General features: G+C 38.0%; 1 protein-coding gene across 5 annotated transcripts in view; it reads left to right on the top strand.

The window, feature by feature from the left end:
• Positions 1-11,572, top strand: part of ZNF10 (zinc finger protein 10) — a 112,501-nt gene extending 100,929 nt beyond the window's left edge. For all 5 annotated transcript variants that reach the window (XM_057526037.1, XM_057526024.1, XM_057526025.1 and 2 more), the window contains 3 exons: positions 165-291; positions 585-671; positions 7,212-11,572. In XM_057526037.1, coding sequence (XP_057382020.1) covers positions 165-291; positions 585-671; positions 7,212-9,685 — 2,688 coding nt within the window. In that variant the 3' untranslated portion in view covers positions 9,686-11,572. The remainder of the gene's footprint in view (positions 1-164; positions 292-584; positions 672-7,211) is intronic.
• The last annotated feature ends 6,030 nt before the right edge of the window (positions 11,573-17,602 follow it).

Genomic DNA, 17,602 nt, shown 5'->3' on the forward strand with positions numbered 1-17,602 from the left:
TGCATGAGAGGTTGACTGATTTAATGTATATTGATGGGATATTTTCAGTAAACGTTTGCTTTTCTCCCAAAGTAGAATGTAAATAATGGACACCCTTAGCAGCCTTTTGTTTACTACAAACTCAGTAAAATGATTTGCAATTCAATGGGGATATGCTGTTTCAGGGACCATTGTCATTCATGGATGTGTTTGTGGACTTTACCTGGGAGGAGTGGCAGCTGCTGGACCCAGCTCAGAAGCACCTGTACAGGAGTGTGATGTTGGAGAACTATAGCAACCTGGTGTCCCTGGGTAAGTACCACTTCCCTGAAAGGAGTGTGTGTCATCTCCAGGCTCCCCTTGTTAGTTGCTGAAAGCTGGGGCACTTTTGTAAAATGCTTGTTGATTTCGGGCTTATATTTAGAGGCCAGATTTTCTTATTCCCCTTTTGGCATCAGAATCTGCTGGTTGAATGGTGTTTACTTTGCCAAAGTGCAAAAGGGCAGCTTCTTCACGCTGCCTCTAAACCGAGTCTTCCCCATTCTGCTGAATCCCTGGGTCCTAGGCAGTTTTGGGCCAGGTTGTCTGTGATTTTCTATTCACAGGGTATCAACACACCAAACCGAATATCATTTTCCAGTTGGAACAAGAAGAGCTGTGGATGATGCAAATTCCAAGTGAGGGCCATCCGGGTGAGTGGTCAGGACATTTAGATCTTTTCCTTCTTACTCAGAATTGGTGTGAGTTCTGACATGATGTTCCCTTCGTGTTTGTACTTTTGGGTCATTTGTAACCATTGTCTCTTAGTTAATCTCCTCTGTGGCATTCTCAGCTTCCTTCTTACTTTCCCGTGGTGTTAGACTCATTTCATTATGCATTTAAGCAAGCTTTTCCTCTTTACCTCTTTTCATGTGACTTTCACACCCCTTCTACTTTTTTTCTATTTTTAAAAAATTACTTCCATTCATATTCAACAACCACAGTTCCGATTTCCTTCTCCTTGAAACCTATGTGTTAGGAGATTCTACCCTTTCTGCTTCTCCTTCCTAATGGCTTTGTCATCACTGTTCTTTCTGAGTGTATTCCTGCATCATTTGATAATATCAGTTCTCTTGCCTGAAGCCTTTCCCCCACGCCTTACTCAAGTGAACCCCATGGAACCCACTCTCACACTGCACGACACAGTGCTTATTCTCCTCATGCTTTACTGCCCTCGCATGCTCTTTCCTCTGAGTGCAAAGGGGTCTTTCCTATATTCCCCACTTTCCTCGTATGTTATAAGTTTTAAAAGACTTCCACTCTGAAGATTTAAGCTTTTTCTTTCTATATTGGTGACTGACAGCCCCATCCCTCTTTAATCTGGCCTTTGGTACTGGGTTTGATTGGTCCACAGGGCATCTTCCCTGCATGGGCCACTCCCTTGTCTCATTTTTCAGAAACTGGAATTGGAATGTCTCTTCTGCTGCCCTGTAGCTGTAATGATAACTTCTTCTCACCTTCCTGTTTGTTAGTTCTGCTATGCTCCTGGTTCTTCTTCCTGGCACTGGGGCGTGATCCTAAATCTCCTTTTTATGCAGTTCTCTTCACTAGTCTTGCTATAATCTGTTAGTATTTTGGTCCTTCAAAAATAACTCTTTTAAGGCCTCCATCTTCTCAATTCCCACCTCCTTCTCATTGGGAATGAGATAATTCCCAATATTATCTTTTTTTTCTTTTTTCTTTTGGATACACCACACGGCTTATGGAATCTTAGTTCCCTGACCAGGGATTGAACCCGGGCCCTTGGCAGTGAAAGCATGGAGTCCTAACCACTGGACCACCAGGGAATTCCATTATTTCATTTCTTGCTTGTTCTACTTATTAGCCAAATTTATATCTTTTACTCTTTTTATACTGCTAGTTCATCCTGATGTTACTGTCAGATATATTTCCCTAAGCAACTATGTATTCCGTCATAAGTGTGGCAGGATAAATCAACAGTTAATCTTTGTATTATTAGGATTGTTTCAGCTGCAATTTTTGATTAATCCTAAATCAAACTATTTAGGCAGAAGTGATTTATTACCACACATCACAAAATGTCCTGATGTGGGACTGATTGACTTACTAAATCCCCAAACGTCTATCTCTGCCTTGCCATTCTAACTATGTCAGTATTTCTCAGATTTCCTCCCCTCATGATCATCAGATGGCTCTTACAGTTCCAGCCAACACCTGCAGATATACCAGTGGGCAGTGAAATAAGAAAGACTGTTTCTTCCCACATGGCCCTTTTAATCAGGCATTAAAATCTATTTCAGGAAGCCCCAGCAGACTTACCATGTTGAGCAGGCTAGATTCTTATCACATATCCCTGTGTAAAGAAGACTCTGGTGAGGGAAACGGGGCTATCACTGTTGGCTCAGCTATATCATGCTTCACTCTCGGCAGGGGTATGGAGGTGGGTCCCCATTTTCCTAACTGCAGCACATGGCCTTACAAGTGGAGGTAGGAAATAAAATCAGGTTTCTGCCAGCCACGAAAAGGGCAGCAGAACGGCTTGGTAGGCAGCACTGTTCACCTCCATCTACCTCTTTGGTTAGCCATCATCCAGTCACACCCTTCTTTCCATCCATTCGTCTTCAAAAATATTCTATCACCCCTCTTGTTATTCTTCTAGTATATTAATGCAAGTCTAGGATCTTTGCTTCTAATCAGACGTGGTGGTTCTTCATGGTCTGGTGATCTATAATTAAAGATAAGTTATCCACGTACAACCAGCCAGACAGGTAGAGTGGTAGAGAGAAGTATAGGGTGGGTACAACGGGAACGTCGTTCTGGGAGTGCAGCAGTAGTGGCACCACAGAGAAGCACTGGAACCCGGGCTGGGCAGGCTGTGCTGGGGCTTCCTGCCGTGGCGTGGTGAGCCTGGGTTCTGCTGTCTTAGCATGATTTCCTCTTCCATTGTTTTCTGTGGCTAAACTCAAGATGGGCCACAGCCAGTAATCATGTTTAATACAGTCTTGAATCATGTTTAAATAATCTTTAATCTTGTGAATTCCTGTCTTCTACTCACTGGCTCTGGTATTCTGTCCTTATTTCTTGAATTCTTTGTGCTCTCCCTTGAGATACCAGCAATGATCTAATTTCCCGCAATTATTGTTGTAAAGAAAATGCTCAACAGCAAATACATTAGATTTCCTGGGAAATCAAATGAAGGAAGCCAGAGATGTGGGAACCAAGGGAAAATAAGCAGGAGTGTGGTGGCAGCAACAGAAGAATTGGAAGGGTGAAGTACAGAAATTGACAGATTCAGTATCCATGAACTTTCAGAGTCTACAGGGACAACACTGACAGCCAAACATGAGCAAATATGATTTGAGGGCAAAGGTTAATTACTCACTGGCCTGTTGTCTTCTTGATGGAAACACTTCTGACTTTAAGACCATGTATTGGGTAGGCCAAAAGGTTCATTCGGTTTTTTCCGTAAGATGGCTCTAGTAGCGCTTAGTTGTCTTTAACTTCATTTGAAACAGTTTTGTTAGATTGTATTGTGACAGTTGTCGTATCAGTGTGCACTAAAAAAAAATTATCAAAATTGGTGAATATTTGTGTAGCCATTTTAATATTGAAGATGGAAGAAAGCAACATTTTTGGCCTATTATACTGTATTATTTCAAGAAAGGTAAAAACGCAACTGAAATGCAGAAAAGGATTTGGGCAGTATATGGAGAAAGGGCTGTGACTGATCTAACATGTCAAAAGTGGTTTGCGAAGTTTCATGCTGAAGATTTCTCTCTGGACGATGCTCCATGGTCAGGTAGACCAGTTGAAGTTGATAGCAATCGAATTGAGACATTAATTGAGGACAATTAACGTTATATCACAAGGGAGATAGCTGACATATGCAAAATCCAAATCCAAATCAAGCGTTGAAAATCATTTGCACCAGCTTGGTTATGTTAATTGCTTAGATGTTTGGGTTCCATGTAAGTTAAGGGAAAAAAACCTTCTTGACCATGTTTCCAAATGCGATTCTCTACTTAAACGTAATGAAAACGTTCCGTTTTTAAAACGAATTGTGACGGGCAAATGAAAAGTGGATACTGTACAATAATGTGGAACGGAAGAGATCGTGGAGCAAGCGAAATGAACCACTACCAACCACACCAAAGGCTGGTCTTCATCCAAAGAAGGTAATGTTGTGTATATGGTGGGATTGGAAGGGAGTCTTCTATTATTAGCTTCTTCTGGAAAACCAAATGGTTACTTCCAACAAGTACTGCTCCCAATTAGACCAACTCTAAGCAGCACTCGAGAATAAACATCCAGAATTACTCAACGGAAATCACATAATCTTCCATCAGGATAATGCAAGACCACATTTTTTTTTTTTTTTTTTAAGATTTCTTTATTGACTGATTGATTGCTATGTTGGGTCTTCGTTTTTGTGCTATGGCTTTCTCCAGTTGTGGCAAGTGGGGGCCACTCTTCATCGCGGTGCGCGGGCCTCTCACTATTGTGGCCTCTCTTGTTGCGGAGCACAGGCTCCAGACGCGCAGGCTCAGTAGTTGTGGCTCACGGGCCTAGTTGCTCCGCGGCATGTGGGATCTTCCCAGACCAGGGCTCGAACCCGTGTTTCCTGCATTAGCAGGCAGATTCTCAACCACTGCGCCACCAGGGAAGCCCCCACATGTTTTTTTGATGACCAGGCAAAAACCATTACAGCTTGGCTGGGAAGTTCTGATTCATCTGCCACATTCACGAGACAATGCACCTTTGGATTTCCATTTATTTCGGTCTTTACAAAATTCTCTTAATGGAAAAAATTTTAATTCCCTGGAAGATGGTAAAAGGTGCCTGGAACAGTTCTTTGCTCAAAAAGATAAAAAGTTATGGGAAGGTGGAATTATGAAGTTGCCTGAAAAATGGCAGAAGGTAGTGGAACAAAATGGTGAGTATGTTGTTCAGTAAAGTTCTTGGTGAAAATGAAAAATGTATCTTTTATGTTTACTTAAAAACCGAAGGAACTTTTTGGCCAACCCAGTAATAGCCAGTAATACTCCCTCCAGAGCCGCTGTAATCGTCAAACATGCTCATGTTCATTTCTCACTGCATGGGGGTGGGTACTATCCCAGTTGGGAACTGATGTTTGGGAAAATATAATTTGGAGGTTGTGTACAAAATAAATAAGAGGGTTCAGATTTAGGATGTAGGGAAACCTGAAGTGAGGTATTAAGATCCTGTGATGTTGCTGTCTTCAAACCTGACCTGCTTCTGTGTTCTCTTAATACTCTTTTCTGTCCATTGCCTTGGTCAGCATATTACTTTGGGACATCTAGGTCAACTCTACCCATTCTCTCTTCTGTTCAACCTCCAAATATTTGTCATTATGACTGAGGACTTATTCCTGTGTCTAGTTCCCTATCTACTTTGTGGTTTTGGAATTTGGTTGGGGGGTGGGAGTTGGGTTGGGTTTATGTTTAAACAGCATTCTGGCCACCCTGCCCCGTCTGTTTTTCATTTCCCTCAGAGAAAAACAATTTCATCTCTTTAGCTCTTTCTTATGGTATTTACCTCCATGTTTTCTAAATAACCAGCTTATTCTCTTGCACCTTGATTTTCTCCTAATTGCTTAGTGTGAAGGGTAAAGATTTAATTCTCTTTCATCCTCCTCTCCTCATACTCCCCATGATATACACACTGTCTCTTCCCATACCTCCATCATCCTAATCAAGCTGTTTCATACTTAGATCAGTCTTCAGTTTTTGTATCTTTACGACCATGTAATTTCTGTTTACAGGTAAATCATGCAAGTGTACAATGGTTAGTTTTCGTTCATAAATCATTTTTTCTCTTGAGTTGTTTTATTTCCCTGCCCAGTTTTCGGTGTTATCATTAATGTATTTATAATTAATTTAACCCCAGACTCTTCTTCACATGTCTAAATATTCTTTTGGTACATTCAGCTAAATTAGTGATTCTGTCAATTTCATCTTCCTGGTGACATCACTCCCATGTCGTTTGACTTGCTCCAGTGTAACCTGATTTTTCTCAAGACCTGGTTGTACAGTTTTTAACCTGGAATCTCCTTTCAGATTTTCTTTTCTATTTTTTTGTGTCATCTTTTTTCTTGGTTTGTTTGCATAGTAGCTTCCCGTGAAAGGAACACCTTTCATAGTTGCTTCCTGTGAAAGGGTGCATTTGATATAAAATTTGAGACCTGTGCCTCTGAAAATGTTTATACTTTACTCCTGAATGCTCTGTTTTTTTCTCTCCTAGTGATGCTAATGAGAAGTCAGATCCATTCTAAATTTTGACCCATTATATGAAACTTTTTTGGTTTCTCTGGAAGCTTTATTAGCTGCTGCTTGTCAGTGTTCTGAAACATCTCGATGATGTTTCTTGTGAGTTTATTTTCATCTATTTGGGTATTCAGTGGAACTTTATTCCCAAGAGGACTGTAAACCAATCTGCAGTGGTTCTGCTTTCTCCTGAGCTCAGCACAGTGTTTGGCGCATAATAGATATTTAATGATTATTCGTCGAATGAAGCTAATGCTCAGAGATCCTTTCCCACCTCTTTATATATATTTTTTTAAACAAATAAATAAATAAATTTATTTATTTTTGGCGGCATTGCATCTTCGTTGCTGCACGCAGGCTTTCTGTAGTTGTGGCGAGCGGGGGCTACTGTTCCTTATGGTGCGTGGGCTTCTCATTGCAGTAGCTTCTCTTTTTGCGGAGCATGGGCTCTAGGTGCACGGGTTTCAGTAGTTGTGGCACATGGGCTTCAGTAGTTGTGGCTCACAGGCTCTAGAGCGCAGGCTCAGTAGCTGTGGCACATGGGCTTAGTTGCTTTGCAGCATGTGGGATCTTCTTGGACCAGGGCTCGAACCCATGTCCCCTGCATTGGCAGGCGGATTCTTATCCACTGTGCTACCAGGGAAGACCCCACGTCTTCATATTTTGCTCATTTTTCTTTGTGCTTTCTAAAGAAGGCATTTTGCAAAATTTTGAAACTCAAGACTACCTTTATTTATTGTCAGTTCCCGTTACCTATTTTCATGTTTTGATTTGCTTTGTTTTCCCCAGTGCCCAGGAGTTTGGGTACATTTACACTTGAGATTTTATTTATATTCAGAACTGATATCTGAAACTAAGGAAAACCTCATGATATGGCATTTTTAAGGCAAATTTTATGCTGTACAAGGATCATTTTACTATTTATAACATGAGTATTTTCATTTCTAGACGAAGTCTGGGAAATTGATGGTCGTATGGAATGGCATAAGGAAAATCAAGGCAAGCTAAGAAGTATGTCAAAAGGCTATCAGTGTACTGCATTTAGAAAACTATGTCTTCTTAGTACAGATTATGTTTCTTCAAAACAAAAACTTCATAAATGTGTCACAAATGGAAAGAGTTTGAAATATAATACAGATTTCGGTAATAATTATGCCAGAAAGAATCCTAATGGGTTTCATGCACATAGGGAATCGTCCTTCCATTCTAAACATGAGCAAGCTGTTATTGGGATAAAATACTGTGAAAGTAATGAATCTGGAAAAACTGCCAACAGAAAGTCACAGCTCATATGCCAACAAATACGTATGGGAGGAAAACCCTTTGAATGCAGTTACTGTGGGAGGGCCTTCAGCAGCAAGTCACACCTTGTGGTGCATCAGCGAACTCATGCAAAAGAAAAACCCTACAAATGTAATGGATGTGGGAAAGACTTCAGCAGCAAGTCCTACCTCATTGTTCATCAGAGAACTCACACAGGAGAGAAACTGCATGAATGCAGTGTTTGTCAGAAAACTTTCAGTTTCAATTCACAACTTGTTATACATAAGAGAATTCACACACGGGAGAATCCCTATGAATGCTGTGAATGTGGAAAAGTCTTCAGTAGGAAAGACCAGCTTGTTTCACACCAGAGAATTCATTCAGGACAGAAACCCTATGGGTGTCATGACTGTGGGAAAGCTTTTGGTTTGAAATCACAACTCATTATACATCAAAGAATTCATACAGGGGAGAAACCCTATGAATGCAGTGATTGTCGGAAAGCCTTTAATACAAAGTCTAACCTCATGGTACATCAGAGAACCCACACGGGGGAGAAACCCTATGGTTGTAGTGAATGTGGGAAAGCCTTTACTTTCAAGTCACAGCTCATTGTACATCAGGGAGCACACACTGGGGTAAAACCCTATGGGTGTAATCAGTGTGGAAAAGCGTTCAGTTTGAAGTCACAACTCATTGTACATCAGAGAAGTCACACAGGAGTGAAACCCTATGGATGCATTGAATGTGGGAAAGCTTTTAGGAGCAAGTCCTACCTCATCATACATATGAGGACTCACACAGGAGAGAAACCACATGAATGCAGTGAATGCGGGAAATCCTTCAGTTTCAATTCACAACTTATTGTACATCAGAGAATTCACACAGGGGAGAATCCCTATGAATGCAGTGAATGTGGGAAAGCCTTCAGTCGGAAATACCAGCTCATTTCACACCAGAGAACTCATGCAGGGGAGAAGCCCTATGAATGCAGTGACTGTGGGAAAACTTTTGGTTTGAAGTCACAGCTCGTGATACATCAGAGAACTCATACAGGAGAGAAACCCTTTGAATGCAGTGAATGTCAGAAAGCCTTTAATACAAAGTCGAATCTTATTGTACATCAGAGAACCCACACAGGAGAGAAACCCTATGGTTGTAGTGACTGTGGGAAATCCTTTACTTTCAAGTCACAGCTTATTGTACATCAGGGAGCACACACTGGGGTGAAACCCTATGGGTGTAATCAGTGTGGAAAAGCCTTCAGTTTGAAGTCACAGCTCATTGTACATCAGAGAAGTCACACAGGATTGAAACCCTATGGATGCATTGAATGTGGGAAAGCTTTTAGGAGCAAGTCCTACCTCATTATACATATGAGGACTCACACAGGAGAGAAACCACATGAATGCAGTGAATGTGGGAAATCCTTCAGTTTCAATTCACAACTTATTGTACATCAGAGAATTCACACAGGGGAGAATCCCTATGAATGCAGTGAATGTGGGAAAGCCTTTAATAGAAAAGATCAGCTCATCTCACATCAGCGAACTCATGCTGGGGAAAAACCTTATGGGTGCAGTGAGTGTGGGAAAGCCTTTAGTAGCAAGTCATACCTCATTATACACATGAGAACTCATTCTGGAGAGAAACCATATGAATGCCACAAATGCGGGAAAGCCTTCATTTGGAAGTCGCTACTTATTGTACACGAGCGCACTCATGCAGGGGAAAACCCTTATAAATGCAGTCAATGTGAGAAGTCCTTCAGTGGAAAATTACGGCTCATTGTACATCAGAGAATGCACACAAGAGAGAAGCCCTATGAATGCAATGAGTGTGAAAAAGCCTTCATTAGGAAGTCTCAGCTCATTGTACATCAGAGGACTCATTCAGGGGAGAAACCCTATGGATGCAGTGAATGTGGAAAAACCTTCTCTCAGAAATCAATTCTCAGTGCACATCAGAGGACTCATACAGGAGAGAAACCCTGTAAGTGCGGTGAATGTGGGAAGGCCTTTTGTTGGAAGTCACAGCTCATTATGCATCAGAGAACTCATGCAGATGAGAACCATGTTGGTGAAGTAAATGTAAGAAACTTTCTCTCAAAAGTCAATTCACAGGAATTCCCAGAATTGTACAAGAGAGAAACTCTGTAAATGGAATCATCTCATTGTACACCATGTATATGTGGCATGTGGAGGGGCATCCACAGAACACTGTTTTTTATACACACAAAAAATATCAGTACATGTGCACAAGGGACTCTTATGAATTCAGTGAACCCTATGAAAGTTCTTAGCAGAAAGTCTTGTAGGTTTGTGCAGGTGAGGAACATTATGAATGAAATGAATGTCAGAAAGTCATTTTTTAATATGCTAACATCCACAAAGAAGAAATTCCATAATGCAAATGAATATAGAATATAGTCCTTTGAAATTCATAATTTATTAAGAATTAGGATTTTAATGAGAGAAAAACATAAATGAATGAATTGCAGGTATCATAAGCTCATACCTTGGAGAAACCATGCTATAAGTTAGGGAAATTCTTCATCTAGGAATGACAAACTTCTAGTAAAAAAAAAAAAAAAGAAAAAAATATTTGAATGAATGAAGATCTATGAATATTTCAGATCGGGTAAAGCCTCAGCAGGAAGGTTTATTTACTATTATTTTGATTCATTTGGAAAAAAATAATTTCCTTTACAAATTAAGGGAAATTATGTTCCAAATGGTCCAAACTTTTAGGAAACGATTGGAGAAAGTATTCAACTATCAATGATAGGCATGTTCATAGTAGAACATAAAGATTTTTTAACCCGTGTAAATAAATGTAATAATCAAGATAACAATAAGGATTACATCATAAGACCTGCAGGGATGTTTAGGTGTTATCTTCCTTTCTATACTATAAAATATGTTTTTTGTAGTTTTGCATATTCTTGTGAATGCCACATTTGATAGGTAAATTAGCTAGATAACAATACCATTTTCCAGGGGTTTCTACTCTGCATAGCAACATTCTTATTTAAAAATACAACTTCTTACTAGAACAATATGGCATTAAAAATGCATTTCAATACTTTAAACCTTTTTTTATTATTTTGTACCCTTTGTAAATGGTACTGAAAGCTACCTCTTTAGTTATATAATCAATATAGTGCACATTTCATGTGATTGTGTATTTGCAATCTGTTCTGCCCTCTCTGGTTAGAACACCTTGATTTCCTTTAAGAGAATTCACAGTGTATGCAGTCATGATGGGATCATCATTCAAGGTGCCCTGCCAGGAGTTGGCTGAGATAGTCCAGAATATAAAGTTTTAATGGACTCCTTAGTACAGAAAATCAAACTTAGCTTTTGTTCTCAGGTAGCATCTTACTGTTAGTATTAATTAGTTCCTTCTATATAGATTACCCAGAATAGATTTAGGTGTTGTCCCTTTTTAATCATAGTTCACTTCTCTGTTAATTTGAACTATCTTGTGTCCTCTCAGTACATTTAAGTGATACCTTTAAGTGATGCTGCTGAAGTGTGTATGTATAGCTATAGATTCAGGATGGTGAAACGTCTTTCTACCAGTTGCTTACTTACAACGTCAGTTTTTTTCACAGCCTCACCAATTACCTTATGTGAATGAGCATTAATCTGAAAATTAGGTTAGGCTATGTTGGAGGAATATGAGGCTTCAAAACTGCAAATATTTCTGAAACACCCACTACTTTGTGCTCTTTACTTCAGTGGGGAATCCCATCTCTTACCCAAAGAAACTGCATCTTCCTTGAAGGACGTAGTCAATGATTTCTGAATCCCAAGTCCTTATGTGTTCAGCTCATTATTATCATCCAATGTCAAGAGACCTGGGGTGAAGAATGATGATTTACAGAAGGGAAGAGAAGACTTGCATAAGGAAAGAATTTCAGATATCTGCTTCAGTCTATCCCCTAAACCTGGAAAATATCATAAATATGTATTTTGTCATTGATGTTTCAAGGAAGATACATACACAAAATAAAGAATAAACATATATTCTGTTTACCACTATCCAGGGTCAATTAGATTTTAAAGGTGCTGTATTGTGTGACGCAAATCCACATTCAGCCTCTCCCAGTAGAAGCCAGAGATGTCAACATAATGTTGAAGGCATAAATCAAATACTGTGTGAAAGGATAATGCTGGATTGGGTCTGATTTTAAATGAAATGGAAAATTTTCCAGATAAATGAAACAACAAAAATCAATAGATCAGCAACCAGTAAACAAAATAGGAAAGTTAAAATTGAATTTCTGGCTTGAAAATCTACCTAGTTCCTCTAACTCTGCCCCAGCCCCAGAAAAGAAAGAGGTTCCAGAGACTTTCAGTAATAGTTGATAATTTTCAGGAAAGTTAAAGGAAAGATAATTCTAACATTTTACAATATTTCACAGGAAGTAGACATTTTGGGGGGAAATGACAAAGTCATTTGTGAACATAGATTTAAAAATCCTAAATGGAATTATAGCAAAAATGCATCTAGTAATGTAGAGTTTTTATTTTTTTAAGTCATGACATTATTAAGTGTAGCAGACTGTTAGTAGTGAACCCAGTATTTCTTCATTACCAACAGTATCACTGTATTTTTCATAATGGTGATGTGTCCGGCTAAAAAGCTGCATTTCTCCATTCTTTTTGTAGCTAAATGTGATCATGCTGCTAATTCTGAGTAATGAAATGGACATAGAAGTTACCGAGAGGGATAATGGGAAGGTTTTTCAAAAGGAAAACAAGTGGGGAAAGCCCCCTAGTGTGCTTTCATCTTTTCTTTTTAATATGCAACACGCTGGATGTCCGGAGACTCAGCAGCCATCTTAGAATCTGAATTCCTCCTGAGGGTGGAAGCTGCCTGCTGGAGTGCAGTAGAGAGATAAGAGTGATGTATGGCTCTCTGGTAATGATGGAGCTGCTGTGCCAGCCCTAGACTACCAAGTCTGGGTATATTTTTACACAAAAGAGAGATGGACTGTCTTGTTCACGGCATCTTTTCTTTTTGGGAGGAGAGTTGGTTCTGTTATGTGCACCTGAATCTGATCCTAATTAAAACACATTAGGGTGTTTGGAAGATTTAATATTAGAAAATCTTTTTGTAAAATTAACCACACTACCAGAAAAAAGCCATATGAGTATCTCAGTATGTGTAGATAAATCATTTGATGGGCTATAATACCCATAGATGATTTTAAAATGTTATTAGAGATAGAAATTAACTTCTTTAACTTTGCAAGGAGTATGTTCCAAAAACTGACAAATGTCATATTTAATGATAAAACATTAGATGTATACCTTTAAGAAAAAGAATGCTCATCAATTTTATTGAGCAATATAATGGCAGTTCTAGCCAATATGTGAGAACAGAATGTTGTAAGGAATTGGGGTTTGGGGCAGAAACAAAAATCCTATTGTTTGCACATGTGATTGTCTATTTAGAAAAACCAAAATAAACTACAGGCAAATATTTAAACTACAGGCTGTAAGGCAAGGAGTTGTTTTGCACAGCTCTGAGAGCTGGCAGCTTGGCTGTGAGCACAAACAAATCTCTACAATGTCTCCATTCTCAGATTCCAGGCCCTGCTGAGGGAAACATTCTGATTTGCCCTCAAAATATCTGAAGGCAGTTTTGCACTAACTCAACCAAAAGCTTCAACAAAGCTCAGTCAGCTGAAATACAGATCAGATTGATTCAGCTCCACCTTATCTCCCAGCCTAAGAGCTGACATTAGAAAATATGTACCCTTTTCTGGAAGTAAATATATATTCAAAGAGCAAAGAAAATTATCAGGAATATATAGGTACCTTATATAATGAAAAGCATCATTTTACCAAAAAGACAATCCTAAATGTGCATGTACTTAACAAGAAAGCTTCAAAATCATGCAAAAACAGAGCTGAAATGAGAAATATACTCTACCATTTTAGTTGGACACTTCAACAGTTATTTCTCAGTAACATAACTTGGAGACCAAAAATCAGCAAGGCTATAGAAGCACTGAATAATGCCATCAATAAACTAGACCTGGTAGACATGCCTAGAATATCCAACAGCACAGTATGTATTCTTTTCAATTACCTGTGAAGCATTCATCAATACAGGTCATGTCCTAAGTCATTAATCTTAACATTTTTTAAATAATTGAAACCATGCAAAATTTCTCCCATCTATAGTGCAGTTTAACAAGAAACCAATTGCAACAAGAACAGAAAAATCTCCAAACACTTGGAAATTAAGCAGCACAATTCTAAGTAATTCATGGCTCCAAGAAATTTCAAGAAAAATATGGGAAATATTTTGAATTATTATATACAACATGTACAAATTAAAGTATAACATTGAATTTTTTGAGATGCAGAAAAAGCAGTGTGTAGAGGGAAATTAATGGCACTAAATGCTTACATTAGAAAAGAATAAGGGTCTCACATCAATAATCTAAAGTCCTACCTTAAGGAACTAGGAAAAGAAGAGTAAAGCCCAGTGTAAATAGGAATGAAATAGTAAGGATAAGACCAGAAACCAGTGAAACAAAAACAGTGGAAGGGGTAAGCAACACAAAACGCAAATTTGACAACTTTGATGGACTAAATTCTTGAAAGACACAAACCACCAAAACAATGTGAAATGGGTAACCTGAATAGTGCTACGTTTATTAAAGAAATTAAATTCATAGTTAAAATTCTCCCAACAAAGAAAAATCCAGGCTCAGATCATTTCACTGGTGATTTCTATCAAACATTTAAGAAAGAAGTAATAGCCATTCTATACTAACTCTTCCAGAAAATAGATGACAAATACTTCTTAACCGATTTTATGAAATCAGTGTCACACTGATTAAAAGAAAAAACTACAAATTTTTAAAAAACTACAAATGTTCTTCATGAACATAGATGTAAAAAGCCTCAATATTAGTTAATTAAATCCAGTAACATATAAAAGGGTAATACATGAAGGCAAATTTGAGTTTATCTTGGGTATACAAAGCTGAGGCTGATTCAATATTCAAAATCCAATCACTAATTCATACCTGACCAACTAAAAAATAAAAATCATGTGGTCACATCAACAGGTGTAGTAAAAGCATTTGTTCAAATTCCACAGCACTCATGATAAAAAACCTCAGAAAACTGGGAATAGGAAGTACCTTCCTCAAACTAATAAAGCACATCTGAAAAATGTCTACAGCAGGGGTCCCCAACCCCCAGGGGGCACCATAGTACTGGTACTGGTCTGCAGCATGTTAGGAACTGGGCCACACAAGAGGTGAGCAGCAGGCGAGTGAGCGTAGCTTCATCTGCTGCTCCCCATCACTCCCCATCAATCACATTACCTCCTGAACCATCCCCCCGCCCCCTGGTCCATGGAAAAATTGTCATCCGTGAAACTGGTCCCTGGTGCCAAAAAGGTTGGGGACCGCTGGTCTACAATTAATGTCATAATGGTGAAAGAGTGAATAGCTTCCCTTAAGATTGAGAACAAGTCAATTATATCCACTCACCACTCTTTCAGCATTGTACTGGAAGACTTAGCTGACTGCATAAGGCAAGAAAAAGAAATTAAAAAGATACAGATTGGAAAGGAAGAACGACAACTATTCAGAGACAGCATGACTGCCTTCACTCAAACACCATTTAAAACTTTACACACACACTAAAAAAGCCAACATAACAAGTCAATTTAGCAAGACAGCAAAATGTAAAATCAATATTCAAAAATCAGTTCTATTTTTACATACTTGCAATATACAATGGAAAATTAGGGTTAAAATGCACAGCTATTTATGATAGCACCAAAAACCATGGAATAGTTAAATGTGAGTGACATGAAATGTATGCTGAGAACAACAATGAAGAAGGGAATAATAATGACCTGGACAATGGGAGGAGGTGCCCTGTTAATGGATTGGAAGATTCAATGTCGTTAAAGTGTCAGTGTTCTCCACACGGATTTTTAGACTCAATCCCATTCCAATAAAATTCCCAGGAAGATTTTCTGTGAAAACTGACAAACTGATCTAAAATTTATGTGGAATAGCAAAGGAACTAGAATACTCAAAATTTTGAATAGGAAAAACAAAGTTGCAAGACATATACTCTTTGATTTCCAGGCCTGTCATTAAGCTACAGCAGCTATGACTGTGGTATTGTGAAAGGACAGAAATATAGATTAGTGAAACAGAAGAGAGTCCTGAATAAAACTACACACTACATAGTGAACTGATTTTTGTCAAAATTACAAAATCAATTCATTGGAAAGAGAATAGTCTTTACAAAGAAAATGGTGCTGAAACACTTGCACATCTGTTTGAGAAAAATATATGTCTTGGTCTATACTTACACCATATACAAAAATTAATTTTTTGAGGAATATACTAGAGGTTGAGCTTCCAGCTAAAGGGCTGATGGTGAGCATTTAATATATTTAATTTTACATCTAAGACTAAAATGAGGGTTGAGCAAAGATGGAAGAATACTTTATAAAGATATTTTCTGGTAAAGTAAGAATATGAAGTGAGCATAAGAAGAGGAAAGAGAGGGTTGGGGGAAGTAAGATACTGCCATTGATATTAGGAGGAAAGCAAAGGATACCACTTTAACTGTTAGGCTGATAATAAAAGATGGAGAAAAGTGGGATTCAGGGCACTATAAGAAGATATAAAAGTAACAACTGGAACAATATGAAGCCTAAATTACAAAAGAAATTATTTGAAAGAACAAAGAACCACACAGAAGAAAAAATAAATATAAAGAGGTTGCACTGAAATAACGGAGGGGGCTGGAGAAAAACCATTTATGGCAGGAGAATTCCAACTGATAAATGTAGAAGAAATGATGAAATTAGAAAATTGTCATTAGGCAGCCACTATAGTAAAGATTGTTTCAGGCAGGAATTAATGAATACTGAAACTTGTAAGCAAAAATATTATGAGGAACAAATATTAGTCTCAAAGTATTTTCCTCTCAGATACTTCTTAATTACAAAAATAGTAATGTTAGATTGAGAAATTTCAGAAATTAGGAAATATTTTTACATAAATGATGGTAAAATACAATGGTAAAAAGTGAAGGAAAATGTATAGCTTTAATGTATTAAGAAAAAGGTTGAAAACCAATTATCTAGCCTTCTATTTCAGGAAGCCACAAAAGAAAAGCAAATTAAACTCAGAGAAAGTAGCAGGAAGGCAATAATGAAGAGCAGAAATTGATTAAATAGGAACCAAATGTACAAAAGAGAAATTGCCACTGAAAGTTGATTCTTTGATTAATAAAATTCACTTCTGATCAAGAAAAAGCAAGACAGGGAAGCAGCTGCATAGCACAGGGAGATCAGCTTGGTGCTTTGTGACTACCTAGAGGGGTGGGATAGGGAGGGTGGGAGGGAGATGCAAGAGGGAGATATGGGGATATATGTATATGTATAGCTGATGCACTTTGATATAAAGCAGAAACTAACACACCATTGTAAAGCAATTTTACTCCAATAAAGATGTTAAAATAAAATACTGGGAAAAAAAAGAAAAAGAAAAACCAAGAAAGAGGAAAAAAATACATTGCCAGTATCCAATATGAAATGGGATATCACAACAGATTTTACATGAAAGTAAATAAAGTAAATGTAAAAGAAGGTTATGCAATAGGCAAACACATTTGACAGTTTAGATAGTAAGGACAAATTCCTTAGAAATCACAACTTAAATTGGATATAAGAAGAAATAAAAAACAAATCAGTCCTAAATCTATTGAAGAAATTGAATCCAAAATTAAAAACCTTTCCACAAAGAAAGCTTGAAGTCTAGATGCCTTCCCTAGTGAATTCTTCTGAAATTTAAAGAAGAAATAATTCCAATTCTATAAAATTTTCCAGGGAATAGAAAAAGTGAGAGAATGCTTCCCAATACTTTTTTTGAGACCTGCATAACTTTGGTGCCAAAATTCAACAAACACACTAGAAAAAAATGAAAATGTGGACATTTATTTCTCATGAACAGAGATGCAAAAATCCTAAACAATGAATTAACAGATGGAATCTAGTGATATATAAAAATTATA

The sequence above is a fragment of the Balaenoptera acutorostrata genome, chromosome 13 (assembly GCF_949987535.1).
Source record: "Balaenoptera acutorostrata chromosome 13, mBalAcu1.1, whole genome shotgun sequence".
NCBI classification, from domain to species: Eukaryota; Metazoa; Chordata; class Mammalia; order Artiodactyla; family Balaenopteridae; genus Balaenoptera; species Balaenoptera acutorostrata.